Source organism: Mirounga leonina, unplaced genomic scaffold (assembly GCF_011800145.1).
Source record: "Mirounga leonina isolate KUSES-001 unplaced genomic scaffold, KU_Mleo_1.0 Mir_115, whole genome shotgun sequence".
Lineage (NCBI taxonomy): Eukaryota > Metazoa > Chordata > Mammalia > Carnivora > Phocidae > Mirounga > Mirounga leonina.
Window position 1 is genome coordinate 35,055,333 of NW_023270268.1, and position 23,141 is coordinate 35,078,473.

The window sequence follows — 23,141 nt, forward strand, 5'->3', positions numbered from 1 at the left end:
CTTGAGGGACAAAGGAGAGAGTGATTTGAGGCAGTGGTGGGCTAGGGCAAGACTAGGAGGGGGCATCAAAAGAGGAACCCGAGGCTCCTGGAGAGGCTCCAGGGGAGCTGGGGACGAAGAGCTTGCTTCACCAGTCCCTGCCCTTGGTCCCTGGTCTGCCCCAGGAGATGGGCCTGCAGCTCCTCGGGAGGCTCCCCTCCTCCCTAGCATCCATGGGGAGACCCCTCCCCACTACCTCTCCAGCCAGCATGAGACCCCATCCAAGCACTTCCCTGGCTTTCCTGCTGCCAGAACATGGCATAGCTGTTGGGGAGAACAGCTTGCCGGAAGGCATGGCTGCCTGGTCACAGGGGCTTAGGCCAAGGCTGGCCCTGGTCCACATGGCCAGATTACCACTTTACTCTCTGCCCTCAATTCCATTTAGAATGCTCAGGATCAATGAATAATCGGTTCATTCAAGTCACACTGGAGTGGGCGAATACCATGTGCTACCTACCTCTCTGGGGATAAACCTGCTTTTCAAAGGTACTGCTTGCCTAGCGGTGGGATTCTAGGCCCTGCTACAGAGGGGGGGAAGGAAATGGCTTTGACCTGCAGGGCCTTCCCAGGACCCCATGAATGATCCACCATAAGTCTGTCCCTGTTGACCACTCTGCTCCTCCAGGTGCACTATTCCATTTGTGTATCCAGTAGGAAAATACAATTCTTCAGAGTAACAAACCTAATGTTCTGGAAGCACCAGGAGGCCTTGGAGGTACCGACCCCTCACTACTTAGCATCCGCTCATCTGGACCCCTGGGCTGTAGAGGGAGTAACTCTACATAATGACCAGAGTCAGCAGGGACCTTGTTCCTGCCATGGGTCAGGCCCGGCCCCAAGCACTCCATATGCACGGACTTGCTTACCCCTCATAGCGACCCAATGGAGGAGTTGCTATTTTTGTCTTTCCGTGTCATAGAAGAGAAAAACAAGGATAGAGAGGTCAAACTATGCGCCCGTGGCTACCCAGCTAAGAAGTGGAGCAGCGAGATTGGAACTCAGGCTTCCTGGCAGAGCTTGGGAGTCCTCTGCACGGGTGTCGCTCTGCCTAGGGCTGAAGGGCAGAGGGCTGTCCTGGACCGAGAGCAGCTGGTCCTACAGACCTGCAGAGACCTTTACAAGTGGCTTTCCCCGTGCTGCTGAAGGCAAAGCACAAACGGGAAGCCGTATGTGTCTTAAAATAGACTCTTGGAGAAATGAATGTATTATCCAAAGAAATGAATCTCAAAGGGCAATGAGTAGGGGATGCTATCTTAGCCAGAGAATGTTTCCAGATGAAGTAATCCCCCAAACAAGCAAATTAACAAAAAACCAAACAAAACTAAACCAAAAAATAAACAACCACCACCACAACAAAGGCTTCCCAGAGAACCACCATGCAGGCAATCACCACTTTTGCCTGTGGATAAAACCGACGGTTCTAGAAATAAAGGGAGATAGATATAAAGGGTTTCAAAGTATGGGAGTGATTCTTGTTTTTTCATTTAATGCCAGGTTTCAGAGAAGGAAGAATAGGTCTGTCAACTGTCACACACTCATTCTATTTAAAATCCATACAGATGTCTTAATGGGCTCTGTCAGGAGTGGGAGGGTCCCCCCACCGGCTGCTTCCCAAAGGCCGCAGAGAACCCTTGGTGGTGAGTGTGGAGCCCAGGCTTTGCGGGCCCCTTGTGGCCATCACTTCTTCTTGAACACTTGATGGCACACCTGGTCACCACAGGTCAGATCCTGCAAGGTCGGAGAGTGGGTGAGTGACTCGCAGGCCAGGCCTTCCTCTGCCCGCCCCCCCCCACCGCCCCGCCCCACCTCTTGGCGTCTGTGAGTTGGGGTCGGGGTAGGGAAGCTGCAATACAGAGGACACTTAGTAATTCTGGGCAAAGTGCATCTCATAGACCCAATCAGCTGGCATGCCCTGCAGGGAGCAGTAATTTGATTTTGACACTTGGATTGAGCTTGAACAACTATAAAAATGAAAGATGTAAAGAAATTACCCTCTTGGGGGGGATTTTTCCTACTCCCGTGATTAAAGCAACATCTCTTAATTTATAAAAGGCGGTGAAGCCATGAAGAAGGAAAGGATCTAGTGGGGAGAAGCGTTTGGAAGGCAAGGGCCCGGGAATATGCAGGCTGGTGGGCTGTCACTCCATGATGTGGGCTTTCTGGCCCCTGGTGATTGGAATGTTGGTTGGTGGCACCCCAGGCAATGACAGGGCAACAGGGTGTGGGCTGCAGAAGGGCTCCCCCACCCCCGGCCTGCCTATGCAGGCAAGATGCTGCTTTTCATCCAGACAGAGGGAGCCCCTTATCTGCCTTATCTGCACCTCATGACTCCTCGAGGGAGGAGATAAAAATATGAGTGTGGGGATGGCCACAAAATCATTGCAGCTGACAATGAATCCATTGTCTTAGCCACAGGGACCACTGGGGATTGTACTACAATTAAAAAAATCCATCATCCAAACCAGAGCAGGTAGGGAGAACCGTCAATGGAAAACAGGGTGAATGCTTCCCATTTATCACCAGTTGACAGTGCCTCCAAAATAAAGATCTCAGGTGAGGCCAGCCCAGCTCTGAAGGGCACCACGGTGACCCGAATACTGACACTGGGGCCAATACCTGCCTGACTCCATAGGTGAAGGACTGAATGAAGAGCCATTTAACAAATGAGTGACTGAATGCATGAAGGAGTGAAAGATTTCTCACTATATGAATGCCAGACACATAAATTGCCTTGAAGATTGAAGACTGAAAAATTCAGCTATCTAGACACATATAATTCATTTCAGGAGATCAGCCATTGTTCCTCCTGCTCTGTTCTAATGCCAGCACCTGTGGTCTGTAAGGTGGTTCCCAAGCCCACCTGCCCCTATCCATCCCACTCCCACCCCTCTTCTTCCCGACTCACATAATGGTGAGAAGGCCTGGACCCACCCTTCCCTGGCGCATCTTCATTCTGTGCCTTACCTTTCTCTTCAGCTGGTCTTTAACAGGTTCCCTGCATTTCTCCTGGGATCTCGGCTTCCTAACTCAGCATTTTGAACTCTCATTTAATTGCAGCTTTTCACAGAAACAGTCATATAGATTTCTTCCTGGGGTGCCCTGAGCCAGATGGGAATGGCTTTCTGACTATATGACCACACGCATTTGGCCGGAGCTCAGGGGAGGAGAGCAGGGCCATTTTTCTTGTCAAAGCACCTGGTGAGGTGAGCCTGCAGTTTGTGTAAGCCCTGTGGAAGGGAGCTGGGCCGACCCCGGGACTTACCAGGTGCAGCTTGTCCCCTTCAACCCACTGCCTCCAACCACGGTTCTGCTTCTCCCCCTTCTGCACGCACACGAGGACATCACCTTCCCAGGTGACCAGTGTCTGCAATGACAGGTTCCCAGGGAAATCAAATGTATGGCCTTGATTGGGACGGAACAAACCGAAGCCCGCAGCTGCAGTTCCTGCGGCCATTGCCAGGTTCCTGCCTGCCTACAGAACAGAGCCCTCAGCCTCTGCCAAGCCAAGATCTGCCAGACTCACTTTCCACATATGCCTTCCATTCCTGCCAAACCGGTTTTTTTGTGGCTGGTTCTGTTCTCTTTCAAAGAATTCTAGGGGCACCAGGGTGGCTCAGTCGGTTAGGCGTCCGACTCTTGACTTCAGCTCAGGTCATGATCTCGGGGGTTGTGAGCTCAAGCCCCGCTTTGGGCTCCGCACTGAGTGGGGAGACTGCTTGAGATTCTCTTTCTTCCTCTCCCTCTGCCCCTGCCCTCGCTCATGCCCTCTCTCTCTCTCTCAAATAAGTAAATAAATCTTAAAAAAAAAAAAAAAGGAATTCTACTCTCTCATTTTATCATATGGTGAAGATAGCATTACAAATCAGGGGGGGAAAGATGATGCATTTGACTATAAATGATGTAAAATTTCTGGAAGGGTAAAATAGCACAATGTCAACAGATGAAGAACAAACTGGGAAAAATACTTGCAACACATATCAAAGACCTGACTTCCTTATATATAAAGGGCTCCTATAAATCAAAAAGAGAAAGATCATTACCCTAATAGGAAATTTTAAAAAGGACACAGCCAACAGCTTACAAGGAAAAGAAAAAAAAAAAAAAAAAACCTAAAACCCAGCAGATGGCTTTTAAACCTAAGAAAAGATATTCAACCTTATTCATAATAGGAGAAATGCAAATTAAGGCTGTTTTTCAGATACAATTCTTCATACAGTCAAAGATCAAAGAGTCTGATAACACACTGAGTTAGAGGAAGTGTGGAGAAGCAGGCCCCTCTGTAAATGGCTGGTGGATATATAAATTGGTCTGAATCCTTTTGCAGGGCAGTTTTGTATTACCTCTTGAAATATAACATTGTGTATACTCTTTGACCTAGAAATTCTGCTTCTGGGAATTTTCCCTACAGGAACCGCATGGTGAGGGCTGCCTATCGTGGGGCAATAATACAGGCAGAGAAGCTACCTGACTAGGAGGGGACCACAACAGATGGCTCCAGGGCCATCCTCATCATCCAGAAGCAGGAGGGTGGCCCTGCTTCTGGTGTTGGGCTTCCTCCGGACAGCAGTGCAGACTGGCTAGTCACACGGGGGCGGGGGGGTCGGCAGCAGAGATGCACAGCTCGTGCTGGACGGCCAGGCTGAGCTGACCAGCAAGTTGAAGAAGCCATAAACCTACTGAACCCCAAGAGGCTCAAACTCCTGGGCACGCACTTACAGATTATACATCCCCACACCCCCAACTCCTCTGGCTTCTCTTTCTCCTTTTATTTCTTCTAGCACCTGCCTCGGGACCATTTGTACCATCCCTAGGTGGTTCTCCAGGGCCACCCGCCTCTGAGCCCAGATGAGGACTGCACATGCACCTCCCGAAGGATGATGTCACTCCCATCCAGACAGTGGTTTTGCATAGGTCCTGTCCTTTTTCAGGGATGACCCCGATGCCAGCTGGTTTTCTTCCAAGTATGTGCAAACTGTATTATGCCTCTGTGAACAATATTATGCTAAGGACCAGACGTTTGCTTTTCTCTCTATCTTGTAAACCTGGTTGGTGACAAACTGACCTGTGTTTCTTTATTTACTGTCCTTGCACATTCGGGTCTATGTTTGGGGACAAATTTGTTTTCTACAGATTGTTAAGTCTACCTAGTTCTAAAATAATATTTGACCTTGACCATATTATATATTTTATGTACAATTTTATCCCTCCTCATTTTACTCCTCAACACATCACAATGTTGTTTGTTATGGCAAAGGACTAGAAGCCTCATAAATTCCATCAGTGGGTGGCTGGTTAAATATGTGTGGTTCATCCATGCTATGCAGCCCTTAAAAGAAGGAGGCAGTCCTATACCTATGGAGGAGAGCAGTCTCCATAGTGTATGGTGAAGTTAAAAATGCAAGGAGCATGGCCATGTGCATAAAACAAGGAGGGGGGGATGTGTATGCATGCATATGTTTGCCCATATTCTCTGCAAGGAACTAAAAGAGCCCTTAATGGTGATCGTCCCTGAGGAAGAATCGAGAGGTGGAGGGCCAGGATGGGAAGGAAATTTTATTTTTACTGTTTAAATTTTCTTAAACCATCTGTATGTATTAATAGTCCCTAAATTAATTTAACAATAGAATTCTACATGTTTTCTAAAGAAAATACGTCTCCTCCTTCTTTGGGGCCATCCGAAGCCTCACATCTTTGAATGTGTTGAAGAAGCTTAATTCACAGGTTGCTCTCCTTGCTCTTCTGGGAGGGAGATGTTGTCTGGAATATTCCAGAATTCTCTTCCAAATAGATGAGAAAGGAATATTCATTTATCATTGCTCATCATCAGTCATAGGACTCAGTTCCCTCCCAAAAGGATGAGAAAGGACCCATGTCTTCTTATTTGGGCAAGGACTGTGTCTTGTAACCCCCTCTCCCCGAGCCCACATTGCCTCACACATCATTGACACCTAATACATGTTGACTGAACTAGTATCTATCTCCCCCAATAGACAATAAGCTCCATGAAAGAAGAGGCCACGTTGTTTCTGCAATACCAGACTCAGCAGAGAAGGTGCTTGGTGAGCAGTGTTGAATGACTCTGTGATTGAATTATTTTGTTGAAATGGAATCTTGAGGTAAAGCCATGTGGGAGAATAAATGAGTGTATATATTCTTCATTGATGATGATTCTTTTTTTTTTTAAAGATTTTATTTATTTATTTGAGAGAGAGAATGAGATAGAGAGAGCATGAGAAGGGGGAGGGTCAGAGGGAGAAGCAGACTCCCCGCCGAGCAGGGAGCCCGATGCGGGACTCGATCCTGGGACTCCAGGATCATGACCTGAGCCGAAGGCAGTGGCTTAACCAACTGAGCCACCCGGGCGCCCCATTGATGATGATTCTTGACAATGACAGCCAGCCCTCCTCCTTGCCTTGATTTCTATGGTCCCCCTGGAGTACACACATGACCATCAATATGGACACTGCATGGTAACTGTCCATCTACTTGTCTGCGTCCTCATGAGACTGTGAGATCTTTCAGGGCAGAAAGAGCTCTAATTCATTACTTTACCCATAGCTCCTGACCCAGGCCTCTCATGTAGTAGGGGTTTGGCAAATTCGTAGAAGGAACAAAAAAGAAAAATGTTGGTGCACGAGGGCCTGTCCTAATATTTTCTTTTAATAAATCTTAGTAGGCAGCAAGATTAAAAGTTATTCTGACCCTAAGTAAATTGGTTACCAATGAATTATGGTAATACCTACAATGTTATAGCCTTACTCCCACATAAAACAGCCAGTAAGAAGAGAGAATGGTTAAATGAACTAAAATTCCACAAGTCAATTTGCTTTCAGTTGGTGTCCCTCATCCCTGCATCAGAGGAAGTTCTGTAAGAGGCTCAATTGCCTTAAAAGATCTTGAGGTTGAGGGGATGGACACAAGTGAGGGAAACCATTGCTTCTGAGCCAAAGGATAAAGAAGATGCACTTGCACTGAATTAGAGAAGGAAGCTGGGCCCACGCTGCAGTTTCCCTCTCTCAGTGTCCACAGTTAACATCATTAAAAACAGCCCTGTATGGGAAATTAGATAAGGTACTATCTCAGTGTTAAATTTACAGAGGTGGATAATGATACTGTGATTATGTAAGAGAATATCCTAATTCTTAGGAAACACTGAATTCCTTAGAGGTAACACATCAGATTGTTCAGAAAAAAATATGTTTATAATAGTGAGAGAGCATGTACAAAAGATAAAACAAATGGGGCAAAACGTTGACAGTAGGTAGTTCTCAGGAAAGAGTATATGGATGGTCTTTGCTATTTTCATGCAACTTTTCTGTAAATTTGAATCAGTCCCCTAAGAGGTTTTTTTTGTTTTGTTTTTAAAGGAAAACAATGGCTCTTTAAATTAAGCACATTGAAGAGCACCAAGAACATGATTAAACCTTCCCAGCACACCTGCCCTTGTGCAAGAGCAATTTTGGCAGCGCCCACCCTCCCCTCCCGCAATTCCAAGTGCGGGCCTCCCGGAGAAGCCTGCTGCCCCTGGGCTCTTGTGGACACCACGTGACATTCCTTGTTCTAACCACCGTAGTCTGTGTCTGCTTTCCCTTGCCCTGATTGTCCGCCCCAATTACTTATTGCTTTCAATGGAGATATAATTCCCATACGATAAAATTTACCTTTTTAAAATACAATTCAGTCATGTTTAGTATATTCACAAGGTTGTAAAACTGTCACCACTGTCCACATCCAGAACATTTTCATTGCCCCTCAAAGAAACCCTGACAGAGATAGTGAGAGAGAGCACGAGTGGGGAAGAGAGGGAGAAGCAGGCTCTCCGCTGAGCAGGGAGCCCAAAGATGGCCTCGATTCCAAGACTCCAGGATCATGACCTGAGCCGAAGGCAGACACTTAACCCATTGAGCCACCCAGGTGCCCCTTGGGATTTGCCTATTCTGGGCATTTCATGTAAGTCATACAATATGTGGCCTTTGTGTCTGACTGCTCTCACTTAGCAGGATGTTTCCCAAGGTCATGCAGGGATGTATCAGTGTTCCATTCCTTTCTACGCCTGCATGCTATTCCATTACATGAGGATCAGTTACTTCTTTTTAATTTTATTCTGGGTAGCTTGTGTAATTTTGAAAAGGGCTTTAAATCCTCTTAGAAACAAATCAGAGTAGTAAGTGAAAAATATATATGACCTGCAGGAAGGAAGAAGAGGGTCCCTGGGTCCCTCAAAGTGTCGACCCCACGGTTAAAGTGGTGTCACCACCCCTGCTCTGGGATGGCATAGATCTGGGCACTCTAGGTAGGGCCCTATTGTGCCTCTGCCTCAAGCCCACCCCCCACCCCGCATCTCTCCCCTAGACTGCCGAATGGTGAGGTGCTCAGAGGGGTTCGTGAGGGTGACAGAGATGTTCAGAAGTAGAGCCCTGGAGAATAAGAGCATGAATACTATAGCAACACATGCACATACGCACACACAGACGCATGCGCACACGTGCAGACACAGATACATTTATGCCCACGTGCACACACACATATGAACATGTGTGCACATGCACACGGACACACAGCTTTGTGCACCTTCAGGCATGCCACCACATGCGGGCCGCAGAAATTAACCAGAGAGATAGACTCACTTGCTCCCTGTGGTCCCTTTCCAGCTGAAGGGTTCCAGTCGGACTACAGCAAGTAGGTAGTCCCGAGGGCATCTGGTCTGGGTTGTGATGCTCATGGGAACAGCCTTTTGCTGGAGACTGGGCAAATTCTGTCCTGGGGACTTCTCAGGCCCCACCAGTCTCGTGTGTGTGTGTGTGTGTATAAGCCCCAACTTTTTGTTGTGGGCAAAGCAGAGATAAGAAGTGGGAAGTGGGATTCTCTTTCTCTCTGCAGCACCATGAGCTGACCCCGGGGAAAGGCGAAGAGGCACAACAGTAGGTGTTGAGAAGCAGAATACTCTAATGGTCAGGGTTGGAAGGATGTAACTTATCTTAGGAAGAGTGAGTTCTTTACTATTAAAGGTGATGAAAGAAGAAGTCAGAGAGTACAGGAGTGCTTTTCCACAGCCCACATCCAGAATGGAAAGGAGAGGAAAATGAATCATTGTGAACAGATTAGGCTAGAACAGCAGAGTGATGCAAAAATTCAGTGACAAATTTCCCATCCGTTCTGGTGTCTGAGGAATTGGCCTTCCAGCCACACAGTTCAGAGAAGCCTTGTCGATTCATCAACCCCTCAGGGAGGGGATTCTACAAGGGGCTGTTCCAGAGCCTGGAAGCTTCGGCCCTTATGCCAAGACTGCTCTAATGGAAGCATTTCTAAAGTGCTTTTCATTTCCCACTTTTCTTTAGCAAGGAGCACTAAATATAATTCAACCTTGCCTTGATGGCTGAGATTATCAATGTTGCAGGACAATTTGATGGAGAAATAAAATGTGTCTTGCTCTCTTGGCTTTAGAGTCATCGCCAAAGAATGACGACAGCTTTTTCTCCCCACCCCAGGAGAGCAGCCAGAGCTCATGTCCCTTGCTTTGGGGGAGAGTTGAGACCTCTGACTTTGAAAGAGCTCCTGGAAGCACCACAGAAGAGTGGGACTCTGGAGAGAGTGGGGCTCATGGTGAAAGGGGAAAGGTGGGGTGGAGGATTCAGCTTCCTTGTGGCACTCTGATGGGCTGGCCCACTGCTGGGGTGAGGGCACAGATACCTGCGGATGAGATACTCACTTTGGGAGCCAAGGCAGAGGTCCTGGTGGCTGCATTGGCATGGAGGGAGCGGGTACTATAAATACGCAAGCTGCCCACCCTTGTATAAACTGCATGGACCTGGACAGTGAGTGGTCAGTGGCAACCATGGTAAATGACAAACTGGAAGTCCTTCCAAGTTTCCTGGGCTGTATAATCCATGCGGTTCTTGCATGATGCTAAGATTGGAACTGGGTGGGTGGGGGTGGATGCCTGGGTGGCTCACTCAGTTAAGCATCTGCCTTTGGCTCAGGTCATGATCCTGGGGTCCTGGGATCCAGCCCTGTGTTGGGCTCCTACTCAGTGGGGAATCTGCTTCTCCCTCTCTCTCTGCCCCTCCTCCCATTCATGCTGGTGCTCTCTCTCTCTCTCTCTCACTCACATGCACTCTCAAATAAATAAATAAAATCTTAAAAAAAAGATTGGAATGGATGAATCCTTAAATATGACTGAGATTGCATTTACCCCTGTTCCTGTTTGCAGGGACTGATCAGGTATAATTGGATTTGGATAACCAAAGACAGGTGCACTGAGTGTGAGTGTGAGCACTGCAGCAACTAGACACTGGGCTGTGATACCACATGGTGACGCAAAAGGCGAGGGGGGCCTGCTGTTACCCTGTCTCCCCCTGCCCCCTGCCCCCTGCCCCCAACCCCACTTCTCCCTGCTGCTGTCATTCTCTGCCTTATTTACAAACAGCTCCTCTGGGTGAGGGCCCGCTTCTCTTGCAGAGTCCAGTTCTCGGGCCTCGAGATAACTCCCCACTTGTGCACTCAGAGTTGTCTGCTCACTTTCAGGGTCCTACCTATATCTAAGCAGTTCAAGGGGCCAGAAGTCTGGACTTCCGGTGGATGGAGATTTCCTTGATTATGTCCTGTGAGTTTGAGGTGATGCTGGGACAGAAACCATCAACATGTTAGAGATTTCTCTAAGTAACTAGCACTGGGTAAACCTTGACTTCTTTAGTCTACTGACTTTTTCTGATCAGCACTGCATTTTTCTTTAAAAAATCCAAAATTGAGGTATTTCATATAAAAACGTATGAATTCTCAACATCTCTTGAAAAGAAAAAAAGCAACCTCGCCACATGAGGCCCCTGTGCTCCATGGCAATGCTTGGCTGGTGCTGAGTAGGGCTGCCCTGGGATGAAGAGCTGTGCTACCCAGCTTGCAAAATCACTGTCACTCCCTACGATATTGCCCTTGCCCATCAGGCCCACGTTGGCATAGGAGCTGGCCTCCTACCCCAGGTCCTGGACAGGTTGGCAGTCCTCTATCTCTCCTTCGCTTATAAGCTCAGTGTAGAAGCCAGCTTGCTTCTCCCTGCTGAGCTTCCGATACTTGCTTATTGTTAGCATCAAGTCACTCTGGTCCCCTCTCCTGATCCCTCCCTGGTTGTTTCTGTCATATTTTCATTGTGAAGCCAGATGGCCGGCTTCTGCACACAGAGTATATGAGTAGAAATGCCAGGCCAGGTCCTCACCTTAACAGTCCGGTTATCCAGGCCCTTCGTGTACTCCTCAAACTCCACTCCAACAGTGAAATCCAGCTCATAGTTGCGGAACGTGCTGTTGGTTTTTGTCTTGAAGTTATCGCCATCTTGATTAATAATCTTTGTCTGAGTCAGATGGATTGCGATCTTGCGGGTGGCAAAATCAATATCTGTTGGCAAAGGGAGTCGTGGAGGTTATGATGTGCTCAGCCAGACTCATTCATTTCTTTAACAAGGCCAAACATCCAGGACCAGATACTCAGACCGTGGGCAGCCCACGTTTCCTTGCTCAGATGGGAAACAAGAATTGTCTTACACATGGCCAGTTTGGGCATCTCAGTCAATCGTCTGGAAACCTAGGGTCTCTCAGTGCCTCCTCAGAAGCCTGATGGGAGGGGGAGGTAGCAGGCAGGGCTCACCCCTGAGCTGCAACTCCCAGTAGGCATGTGAATTCATACACACACGTACACACATGCATATGCAGGTATGTGCCCCCCCACACACACCCCTCCCCCACAGAAGCTCCATTCTATTTGACATATTGGATTTCTTCCTAGGAGTTTGCTGAATGAAAGATCTCATGGTTTAAAAGGAAAAAGACTGCTTAAAAATAACCAGTCTAGATCATGGGTAAAAATGGGCCTTTTGTTAATGTCCATGGTAGGTAAGGATACATACAAACCTCCATTTTTAAAGCAGATTGGGGGTGTACTTAGCTAGGCTGTTCTGCCTCAGTCATGGGCCCCCAGGACAACGTTAAGCATATTTCAGACACTTAATAAATACTTGTGCAGAGATTTCTTTTGTTGCTTTTAAGGAAAAGATGAATGATTGTTCATATTTTTATTATTGTGAAAAGTTTAAAACAAACCAAAGTAGAAAGGAGAGTACAAGGAACTCCACACATCCATTACCCAGATTCAACCATTATCAAGATTTTGCCACATTTACTCCATTTACATCTTTTCTTTGCCTTGATTTTTTTCCCATCAAATTCTATAGCAGTTCTTTTTATCCCCGGCTTTACTAAGATACATTTAACAAATAACATTGCATCGCATTGTATCGCCTTAAGTGGTACGATGTGATGATTAGATACACATATATGTTGCAAAATGTTGACCAACAATAAGGCAGTTCTTGGGGCGCCTGGGTGGCTTAGTTGGTTAAGCGGCTGCCTTCGGCTCAGGTCATGATTCCGGGGTCCTGGGATCGAGCCCCGCATCGGGCTCCCTGCTCAGCGGAGAGCCTGCTTCTCCTTCTCCCTCTGCCTGCAGCTCTGCCTACTTGTGCTCTCTTTCTATCTCTCTGTCAAATAAATAAACAAAATCTTTAAAAACAAACAAACAAACAAAAAACAAAAAAACAAACAAAAAAAAACCCAATGAGGCAGGTTCTTTTTAAAGTTTAGTATGTATCAGAATTTCCAAGACAACTTGTGCAGAGATCTTTGGGCCCCAGTTCCATAGATTCTGTAGGTCTCGGGGCAAGCTGTGAATCTGCATTTCTAATAAACTCCAAGGTGATGTTCATATTATCGGTCATTGATCACACTTCAAGCAGTATTGCTATGACAGATTGACAATTGATACATTGGCAGTATTTGTTTTCACATATATTTTTGATTGAGACAAATGGCAATGGGTGTTTGAACATTAAGTCTCACCAGAGAGCCTTCCAGTTATCTTTATATCTTTATTTTAAAATAGGGAGGAAGTTATTAGGAAGTATTTTTAAGGAAAACGTATTCATTTCTCAGAGACTATTAGTAAACAAAAGGGAGTGTGTCCGTCAGTGGGGTGTTTCATTTACTAAGCTTTGAATTTTACAGTATGAAGTTAGGTGTGGAGCCAAACTTCTTGCTAACCTCTGGTTGTGTATAAAATGTCACCCAAGCCAAAATGTCACTGTCCCGTGGCATAGATTTAGAAACAGAGGATAATTCTGGAACTTGCTATAAACATCATTAAGCTCTTAGTATCTAGCCAAAATCATATTGGATCCCCTTTATGTCTGTGAATTCTCCAGATATTTTTGGATGCCAGTCTAAATCTTTAACTTTTTTTTTCAGAAACTCCACCTGGAAGTTTTTAAAAATACTGACATTGGTTCTATCATAACCCAAAGATAATAATGACCTCAAGTGTAAGAACAATTCAAATTCATTGAGTGTTCTTTCTCTGAGAATCCCAGCCCCTGGTAGGTCAGTAATTAAACTTCACACTGTATGCTTTCTGGTGGGGGATAAATACTGTTGTGTCCACGAGGAAGACCAGCAGTTACCAACCATTTAGGAAGTTCCTGGCAATATGGAGAATTAACACCTCTGCTGGCCTACCGCCACCCTTTCTGCTGCCCTTCCATGGTAGCCAGGCATCACTCCCCTCATCCTCTCTTCCCATTCCTTTGTGACTCATCTCCTTCTGGATCTCTTTAATTACTAACACTCTTCTCCTCCTAAAGGGCCAAGAAGATACTAAAGCTGGCTGGTTGGACCTCAGTGTGGGTCAGCAGTTTGACTGCAGCTAGGAACCCACAAGAGTACCACATCTGCATGGGGAAGGTCCCTGTCTGGGCTTTTGGACCTGAAATTGTATAGTCAGCCTTTATCATAAAAGGAATAATTTCAAATAACATCAGGCGGCCCAGAAGGTAAAGGGATTACATACCTGTATCCTAAGTTGAAAAGAAAAACAGGTTCAAGTTGGCATGAGCTAGTGCTTGAATGCTAGTGTCTTGCTCCAATATTATTCACGACTATTGGTTGAGAACATTGCATGTTTAAGAATTCACCAATGGGTCCTAAAGCTGGCTGTCCATCAGGATCATGTAGGAAGATGTAAAAACTACAGATTTCTGGGTCTTACCCTAGACCCAGAATCTCTGGATGGTTTTAGATCTTGGATTTCATCATAAGGGGCTGTATGGAGAGACTTGTACGGTTTAGAGGAAATTTGAAAGCCATGACTTAAGCACCTACTCCTCAAGCCATAGGTGATGACATGGAGGCCCAGAGAGGTTAAGTGACTTGTCTAAGCATACACAACTGAAAAAGCCATCACACGATTTGGTAATTGGATGGATATGTGTGGAGGGATCAGGTTGGGAGGAGAAAATAGTAGTTTTGAGCTTGGGAGTCAAGGTGCGATCCAGAAGCATCGGAGAGAGAATTAATCTTATGGGGAACATAGGAGCTGAATTTTAGGTCAGATGATCTGGAGGCTACTCTGTGTGGACCCTTGGTAATATTTGGGGTGGTAATTAAGACACTCCTTGGAACCAACCAATGGGGCCCTAGGGTGGAACCACCCTTGGGAAACCTCACCCAACAAACCCATGAGATAAGTATTGTATTATCTCCATTTTACCAATGAGGAAACTGGCTCAGGGAAGCTGTGTCACTCTCCCTGGGTTGTATAGCGAGGAAGTGATTGAGATGGAATTTGACCTCAGAATGGCCTGTCTCTGGGGCCAGCACAGTGCTCCACAAGCTCTGGGCCAGCCCGTCTTGTCAGAAGGTCAGACCACCAGTCTGTGCACTTTCTGTGGCTGCCCAAATACCAGTAACTTCTGAGTGACTCTTCTTTACAATTCCCCTGGAGCTGCAGGGACTTCTGGATCCAACTAGAGGACACCTCCCTGTTTGGGGCAGTTTATGTTTCCCAGAGCTCTAATGTACTGTCTTTACCACACAGCAGTCGTTTTCTGGGCTCAGGGTCCTCTACAAAGTCTGGGCTGGATCAATCACACTCTACCCCCTGGCCTTTTTCTGATAGCTCATTTAGCTTCTGCTTCGTGGCTTAGGGAGTTGTACCCAGGTCAGCCAAGCCACACAGCCTGCAATGAGGCCACAGGACGTGGAATTAGATAAAAGCTCTCTCTGCTGCCCTTTGTGCGTGAACACTTCTAGGCTAGCATTCACAGAGGCTGGGGTACCCCACTGCATTTGCCATGGTGCTCAGCTTCATTGGTCATTGGGTGGTCCAAAAAATGTGGCTCATAATCAACTACATTTGGGAAATGAGGAGGTAAAACCAAGAGAAGCTGGTTTCTACACTGAAGAACTTCACAGAGCCTTCAATCTAGGAAAGATGCTTTGCAACCCCAACAGTGGGGATATAGGATATGGACTTTCCCAGTCTTGTGTGGCTGTAGACCCACCCTGTGGTGGTACATCCCACCTGGTTGGTCTGGTGTTCCATAGAACATGATACAGAAAGAGCTGACAAAACCCTCCAGCTTTCTCTCAGTCACCTGGGCCCTGCAATTATGGAACTATCTCCTGTTTCATTTTCTCCCTTCAAGGTAACTGCTGGCCTGTTTGGAAGGGAAAAGAGTAAACAGGACTAAGTGGTCAAGTATCTCTGTCTTAGAAATTAATCCTCCCTTAAAATTGCTAAAAGCCACTGAAGAGTCTTCCATATCTAGTCAGTATAAGCACATGCTTGTGGCAGGCAGAGGGCTAACATGTCACACCCCAACTCCTATTTCTCTCCTTCTGCCCCAGAAACACAGTCTAGCGAGTCAGGTGACTCCTGTGTGTCCAGCTTCACTCCCACTGCTGGACCCTTGAGTCCAGATCTACAAACAGCTGAGAGCAGTGGCCATAAGTAGAGCTATTATGAACTGCATCAGGTTGCTTTGAGCATTAAATATGATCGAGTTTGTGAAGAGTTCTGCCCAGTGGCTGGCGGCTTGTGGTAATGGTCCCATGAATGGTAGCTGCTGCCATCATCGTAATCATCTTTATGAAGCCCCTTGATCTCACAGGTTGCTGTGCTCTGCGTACTTCGCATTTTCCCATATATGCCCTGTGTGTTCGCCCCCTAAATCCCTACCACTCTCCTTGCAGCTCTCCAAATCTCACAAGACCCAGCCCCAGCCTTGCCTTCTCCAGCCGGTTCTGCTCTTTCCTGCCTCCTTCCGCACCTGCTCTTCAGACCACACAGCTTTACCCCCAGAAGACACGGCCTGATAGTTTCTTCTGACTTTTTCATGGGGGTGATTGTTCTTTCCTCCAAAATCTAACCTATATGAGGACAATGCTCTCTTCTTGCTCTGTGTCCCCAGGGTTGGGCACAGAGTAGGTGCTCAAGAAACACTTCCGGATTGGTTAATGGCCACCATAGTTTAGGACAGTGGTTCTCACAGTGAGGTCTCTGGGCCAGCAGCACCACAGCACCTGGGAACCTCTTAGAAATGTAAATTCTGTATTCTTGGCTGGATGTTCTTCTCATTTAGTACCCTAAATATGTCTTGCCAGCCCTTTCTGGCTTGCCAGGTCTCTGTGGATAGGGCTGATGTTATTCTGATGTTCCTCCCTCCATATGTAAGAAATCTCTTCCCCCTAGCTGCTCTCAGGATAGCTTCCTTGGCTCTAAAATTTCCAAGTTTCACTATTATATGCCGGGGTGTTGGTCTATTTTTATTAATTTTGGGAGGGGCCTTCTCTGCCTCTTGGACACAAATGCTGTTTCCTTCCCCAGATTAGGGAAGTTCTCAGCTATGATTTGCTCAAATATACCTTCTAGTCCTCTCTCTCTCTCTCCACCCCCTCAGGGGTCCCAGTAATTCTAACATTGGAACGTTTTATGGCATCATTGATCTCTCTAAGTCTGTTCTCATGGGCTTCTAGCTGCCTATTCCTATCCTCCTCAGCTTCCTTCCTTCCTTTTTTTTTTTTTTTAAAGATTTTATTTATTTATTTGACAGAGAGAGACACAGCGAGAGAGGGAACACAAGCAGGGGGAGTGGGAGAGGGAGAAGCAGGCTTCCTGCAGAGCGGAGAGCCCAACGCGGGGCTCGATCCCAGGACCCCGGGATCATGACCTGAGCCGAAGGCAGACGCTTAATGACTGAGCCACCCAGGCGCCCCTAGCTTCCTTCCTTTCTATCAGTTTATCTTCTAGATCACTAATTCATTCTTCTGTCTCATTTACCCTGGCTTAGAATATCTGGTTTAGACTGCAGTCATTCATAGCATTTTTATGTTCAGCCTGATTAGATCTCATTTCTGCCCTTAGAGATTCTATATTGTTGCTAATGCTTTTCTCAAGCCTAGCTATTGACTTCATAATTGCTACCCTGAAGTCTATCTCTGACATCTTGCTTATATCCATATCCATTAGATCTGTGGCAGAGGACATTGTCTCTGGTTCTTTTCTTTGTTGGGAGTTTCTCTTCCTAGTCATTCTGTTGAGGTATGGTTGAGGGAATGTACAGAGTCCAAAATATCAACCACGACCCAAGCAAAACGCACCTACAAAAAAATCTGAAGTGGTCAAAAGCTACCACAGATATGCCACCAAGCCAAGATGATCCAAAACAATAAAGAAGAAAGAAAAAAGAAAAGAGAAAAAAAAAAGATGAGGAATGGGGAGAGAGATTATAATCTCTCAGGGTGGACAAAGCAGGGTGATCTGTCTATTCCTGCTTGATTTTTGGTCTGCGTGTTAGAAGACACTATATTCCAGGGCACCTGGGTGGCTCAGTCGTTGAGTGCCTGCCTTCGGCTCGGGTCATGATCCCAGGGTCCTGGGATCAAGCCCCACATGGGGCTCCCTGCTCTGCGGGGGGCCTGCTTCTCCCTCTCCCACTCCCCCTGCTTGTGTTCCCTCTCTCGCTGTGTCTCTCTCTGTCAAATAAATAAATAAATTCTTTAAAAGAAAAGACACTGGGCGCCTGGGTGGCTCAGTTGGTTAAGCGACTGCCTTCAGCTCAGGTCATGATCCTGGAGTCCCTGGATTGAGTCCCGCATCAGGCTCCCTGCTCGGCAGGGAGTCTGCTTCTCCCTCTGACCCTCCCGACCCTCCCCCCTCTCATGCTCTCTCTCAGATAAATAAATAAAATCTTAAAAAAAAAATTTAAAAAAATAAAAATAAATAAATAAATAAAAGACACTATATCCCAAAATTGCAAAGAAATCAGAACTTACATATATATCAAGATAAAATTGAATTGAGTGAAAAACAGGCTGGTATGGGGCATAAATCTGTAAAACATATATGTGAAAAAGAAAATAAAAGTTAAGAAGCAACTTAAAAACATAGGTTGGGAAATGAATAAAGATGTGGTTCATATATACAATATATTGTATTGTAGAAATATTACTCAGCCATCAGAAAGGATGAATACCCACCCTTTGCATCAACATGGATGGAACTGGAGGGGATTATACTAAGTGAAATAAGTCAATCAGAGAAAGACAATTATCATATAGTTTCACTCATATGTGGAACATAAGGAATAGTGTGGAGGACCACAGAGGAAGGGAGGGAAAACTGAATGGGAAGAAATCAGAGAGGGAGACAAATCATGAAAGACTCTGGACTCTGGGAAACAAACTGAGGGTTACAGAAGGAAGGGGGTTGGGGGAATGGGGTAACAGGGTGATGGGTATTAAGGAGGGCATGTGTGGTGACGAGCACTGGGTGTTACATGTAACTAATGAATTGTTGAACGCTACATCAAAAACTAATGATGTATTACATGTTGGCTGATTGAACATTAAAAAAGAGTTAAAAATAGGGCTACCCTAAAAAATAAATATGGGAAAAATAAAATAAGATGAAATCAGAGAAGGAGACAAACCATAAGAGACTCTTAGTCATAGGAAACAAACTGAGAGTTGCTGGAGGGGAAGTGGGTGGGGCGATGGCGTTACTGAGTGATGGGCATTAGGAGGGCATGTAAAACAAAACAAAACAAAACAAAACAAAACAAACAAAACAAAAAGTAAATTCTGGGTCTTACCCTAGACCTGGGGGTTGGGCCCTGCTTATTTTAACAAGCCTTGCAAGTGATTCTGTGCATGCTAAAGTTTAGAACCACTGGTATAACAGAGTGAGAGTCAGATCCAGGTATAAATCCTGCCCCAGATTTCCCAGCTATGTGACTTCAGGGAAGTCACTTTCCCTTTCTGTGCCTTCTAAGCTTTCTCACAGTAAAATGGGGAAAGAATGCTCATCTCATAGTGTTATTTATGTAAGGATTCAGTTAAAATGATGGTAAAATGCTTTACGAAGTACCAATGAGCTTGTGGGTATTCTGTGCACTTTGGCCTCCACCCCTTGGCCTTTCCTGTTTAGGTGAAACAGTGGCCAGATCGGCATTCAGTCCAGAGTGAAATATTTGGTTCATATTTATGCATCGCAAGGGCTCTGGACTCCGAAGGAACAGTCAGAATGGTGGCTGATCTACTTCCTCACTAGCATAGCCCTGGCTTTTTATCCAGCCTGGCCAAACATTTCTCTGCACGGACCAGCTTCCTCGCTGCAAAATTTGGCCAGTGGGTAGAAACAACTTTAGCTCCCACTCCTGAGGTCCATGCTGTTTTAAACCATGGTGCCGGAACTGTAGTTAGGAGATGATAAAGAAAACCACAGGCCAGGTGTTAACCAGGTGAAATGAGGGGGAGGGCTCCAGGCAAAACAACGAAGGGAGAACTGGGGATTACAGAAAAATTTAGAACGGCAGCTTTCCTCAGAGAGGATGTGGAAATCAAGGCCCAGAGAATTTAAGTGGTGGGTTCAGAGTTACTCAGCTGGGACAGAGCTCCTGACAGCTTGCCCACAAATAAATTCTGTTTATCACTCACAACTAAGGCTCCCCAAACAAAAATTATTGCCTAATATGTCCCTGGTTGCCTAGAAAGGTAGATCACAGCTAAAAATGCCTATTGCTGAGAGAACTGGTTCGTCCTGGCCACACCACCCCCAGTCAATCTTTCTGACCAGCGCCAGGGGAATCTTATTAGGGACTCTATGCAAATGGAATCAAGTATTGCTGCTTCTCTGGATTGAAAAATGGCTCGGCGTCTTCGCCACCCTTTAGCATTTGCACAGGCTAGTTAATCATGTCACCTCTGCTCCACCCCAGGGTAGGAGCCAAGTGTTCTGTTGGTGGATTCGTGATATTTCTAATCAAAAGGAAAGGTTTAACTGCCGCTGTAGAATAAACACACACACACACACACACGCACAGATTACAAAAACACTTCCTCTTTGTACTTTGCAGCGAAAATTATTTTCCTGATATGATATTTTAACACCAGGGTTAGCGAGTATGTTTTATCTGCTTTTCTGGATTAAAGGTATCTTCGAGCCTGATTTATAGCCAGGTGAAATAAATTTCTATCTCAGAGGAAAAGGTCCAAAGGCAAGCTATTTCTGAATAATATATGTGGCTTGTAGCTGCTGCAGAAGAAAACAATAATACTGAAGTGACTTCATTAAAGCATACTTTCCATAACTACATTTTGAACAATGTAAGTCATAAAGTTGAAATATGAGTATGCTACTCACCATTAAAATGCTTTGTAATATGCTTGTGAAAAAAGCTAAAGTCGCGGGTTAAAAGGGCAGGCACTCTTTGTAAATTAAAGAGAGAGATGCACACATATACATCATGTGAAATCTGAGATCTATTTCAAGCACGGCTTTGATGGGCTTCAAACCTGGACTCCTTAATTCTCAGATCATCAGCACTCTTGGGCAACTGTGAGAAGCAGAGTGCAAGACCAATCTTCTCTGCATCTTTTCCTCCAGATAACACATTTAGAGAGAAATTAGACTGACCCCCCCTGCCTGCCTCCTCCTGTCTCTCATGGGCATCTCCAAATTTCCTAGCCAGTGGAGGCAGACTGGAGACCCTGGGGTGCCTCCCTGCTCCCTCTGCATGATTTTCGCTCCCCACTCATACTCTAGGACTCACTGCTGGGATGGGGGCAGGGGGAGGTGGGGCCAATACAAGCTAGGAGAGAAGGGGCTCTCTCTCTCCTAGGGGAAGTGGCTAGGAAGGGGCTGAACTTATCTTCACTGGGGCTTTTCTACCCGCCACACTCCCAGTACTTTCCCTGTTTAAAAGTCCAATCAGGGACGCCTGGGTGGCTCAGTGGGTTAAGCATCTGCTTTAGGCTCAGGTCATGATCCCAGGGTCCTGGGATCGAGTCCCACATTGGGCTCTCTGCTCAGCGGGGAGCCTGCTTCTCCCTCTGCCTGCCGCTCCCCCAGCTTGTGTTCCCTCTCTCTGACAAATAAATAAATAAAATCTTAAAAAAAAAAAAGTCCAACCAGATACCATGTGGTTCAAGTAAAGACTTTGGCAATGTGTATAACTTCTTTGACCTGCAGGCACTAGCAGAAATCCAAATTTTGTGAATATAACTCCTTGGGTCATCAGACATTTTTTCTTTCTCTCTCCCTCTCCTTCATTTGCTAACTAATTTCCACCCAGGCACTCTGATTGACTCTTGCAATGTTTCTGAGGGTCCTGACTGTCTATCATCCCGACACAACTTGCTCAGAATGAAGCTCCTTCTCCCCTACCCCCATGCTTAGTACCTGCTCCTAGAACAGTGCTGTGGAAAGAGCTTGGGTGGTAGAAGCAGGCAGACCGGGTGTCTGTCTGAGCAACATTATTTCCCAGCCACAGGTGACCCCGGGGAGGTCCTTTCACTTCTCTGGGCTTCCGATTCCTCATCCTGAGAAATGGAAAACATCCCTTCCATCTTAATCCCTGACTATACCCTGAGCTCTAGATCTTGTATCAACATGCCACTTTTAATACTCCACCTGGATGTGTAATGGGCATCTGAAATCAAAATATGCAAAACAGAAGTCTTAGTGCATTCCACCCCACCCAGCACCTCTCTCCAAACTCACTCTTCCCCATATCTTCCCTATTTCAGCCTATGGGATCACCGTCTTCCCAGTTGTTTAGCCCTAAACCTGGGGCTGTCTTCATTTCCTCCATATCCTCTGGTTTCATATTCTTCTGCAAGCCCTGTTGGCTTTATCTCCAAAATACTTGTTGAACCTGTACTCTCTTCTCCAGGTCCCTGGACACTACCAGCCCAAGCCACCACCACTTCTTGCCTGAACAACACAACAGCCTCCTAGGATGGGCCTCCCTGCTTCTAGTCTTGCCTTCCAATGATTCATTCTCTACACTGTAGCCGTAGTTATCCTTAAACAACATAAATAAGCTAGATTGTCTTCCATCATAAATGGCTGACTTTCCCCTTGTTTACCACTTCCAACACACCAGCCTTTGTGTTTCTTGAACACACCCAGAACTTTTGCATTTGCTGTCTCCTGTACCTGTGACTCCACTTCTTGACATTTAGCCTTGGTTCGCTTGTCACCTCCTCAAACAGCCTTCTCTGACCACCCAACGCTCTTCACTCAAGAGGCCCTTTTTCTTTTCTTTAAAGCACTTACCACTATCTTAAACTATTTACTTTCTCTCGCTGCCACCTGCATGTACACTCCAAGAGGACAAGGAACTTGTCACGTCGTTGACCACCATGTTGCCAGTGCCTAGAACAGTTCTTGGCATGTCAGAGGTGCTCAACGCGTGTGTTGAAATAGAATAAATTAAATGAAATAATGTATATAAAGTTCTGGCAAGATGCTTACCATGGCTTGATAACGCTTATCGTGGCATGTGCTCACCTCTGAAGCTGGACTGTGGCTCTTAAACAGTCAGGACAGGATTTGGAACATTGTGGGTATTCAGGAAACCTTTCCTGGCAGAGACCATTCAGGGGGGAGCTGGCTGACTTCAGCCTCTAAGCCTACCTCCTTTCTGGTAGAATTTTCCAGAGACCCACTAGGACTTTTTGCAGCGACCTCTGCTCTTTTAAATCTGTGCACGTTCATTTAAATGAAAAGATGTTCTTCATAGAAGATGGCCCCCCACCTTCTTCTCTAAATAAAGAAAAGAATTGGATCTTCCCTAATATTTACAATTTGTGGACTAAAGAATTCCTAGATTTCTAAATTGAACATTAACTGAGCAGTTTTAGGACACACACCTTCCATTATATGTCCACATCTTCACTGATTAAAGTTATATGATGGTGTTTCATTTTCTAGGTTCCTTC

The 23,141-nt window shown here is 46.0% G+C and overlaps 1 protein-coding gene across 2 annotated transcripts in view; it reads right to left on the minus strand.

The window, feature by feature from the left end:
• Positions 1-1,482: 1,482 nt before the first annotated feature.
• The window catches only part of RBP2 (retinol binding protein 2), a 59,818-nt gene continuing 38,159 nt past the window's right edge, over positions 1,483-23,141 (minus strand). Inside the window, exons 4-6 of one of the 2 annotated variants that reach the window (XM_034995817.1) lie at positions 11,249-11,427; positions 3,302-3,403; positions 1,483-1,767 (exon numbers count right to left, since the gene is read on the minus strand). In XM_034995817.1, coding sequence (XP_034851708.1) covers positions 1,717-1,767; positions 3,302-3,403; positions 11,249-11,427 — 332 coding nt within the window. In that variant the 3' untranslated portion in view covers positions 1,483-1,716. Of the gene's footprint in view, positions 1,768-1,876; positions 3,404-11,248; positions 11,428-23,141 lie in introns of those variants that run through there. The other variant, XM_034995811.1, reaches the window with a different exon arrangement.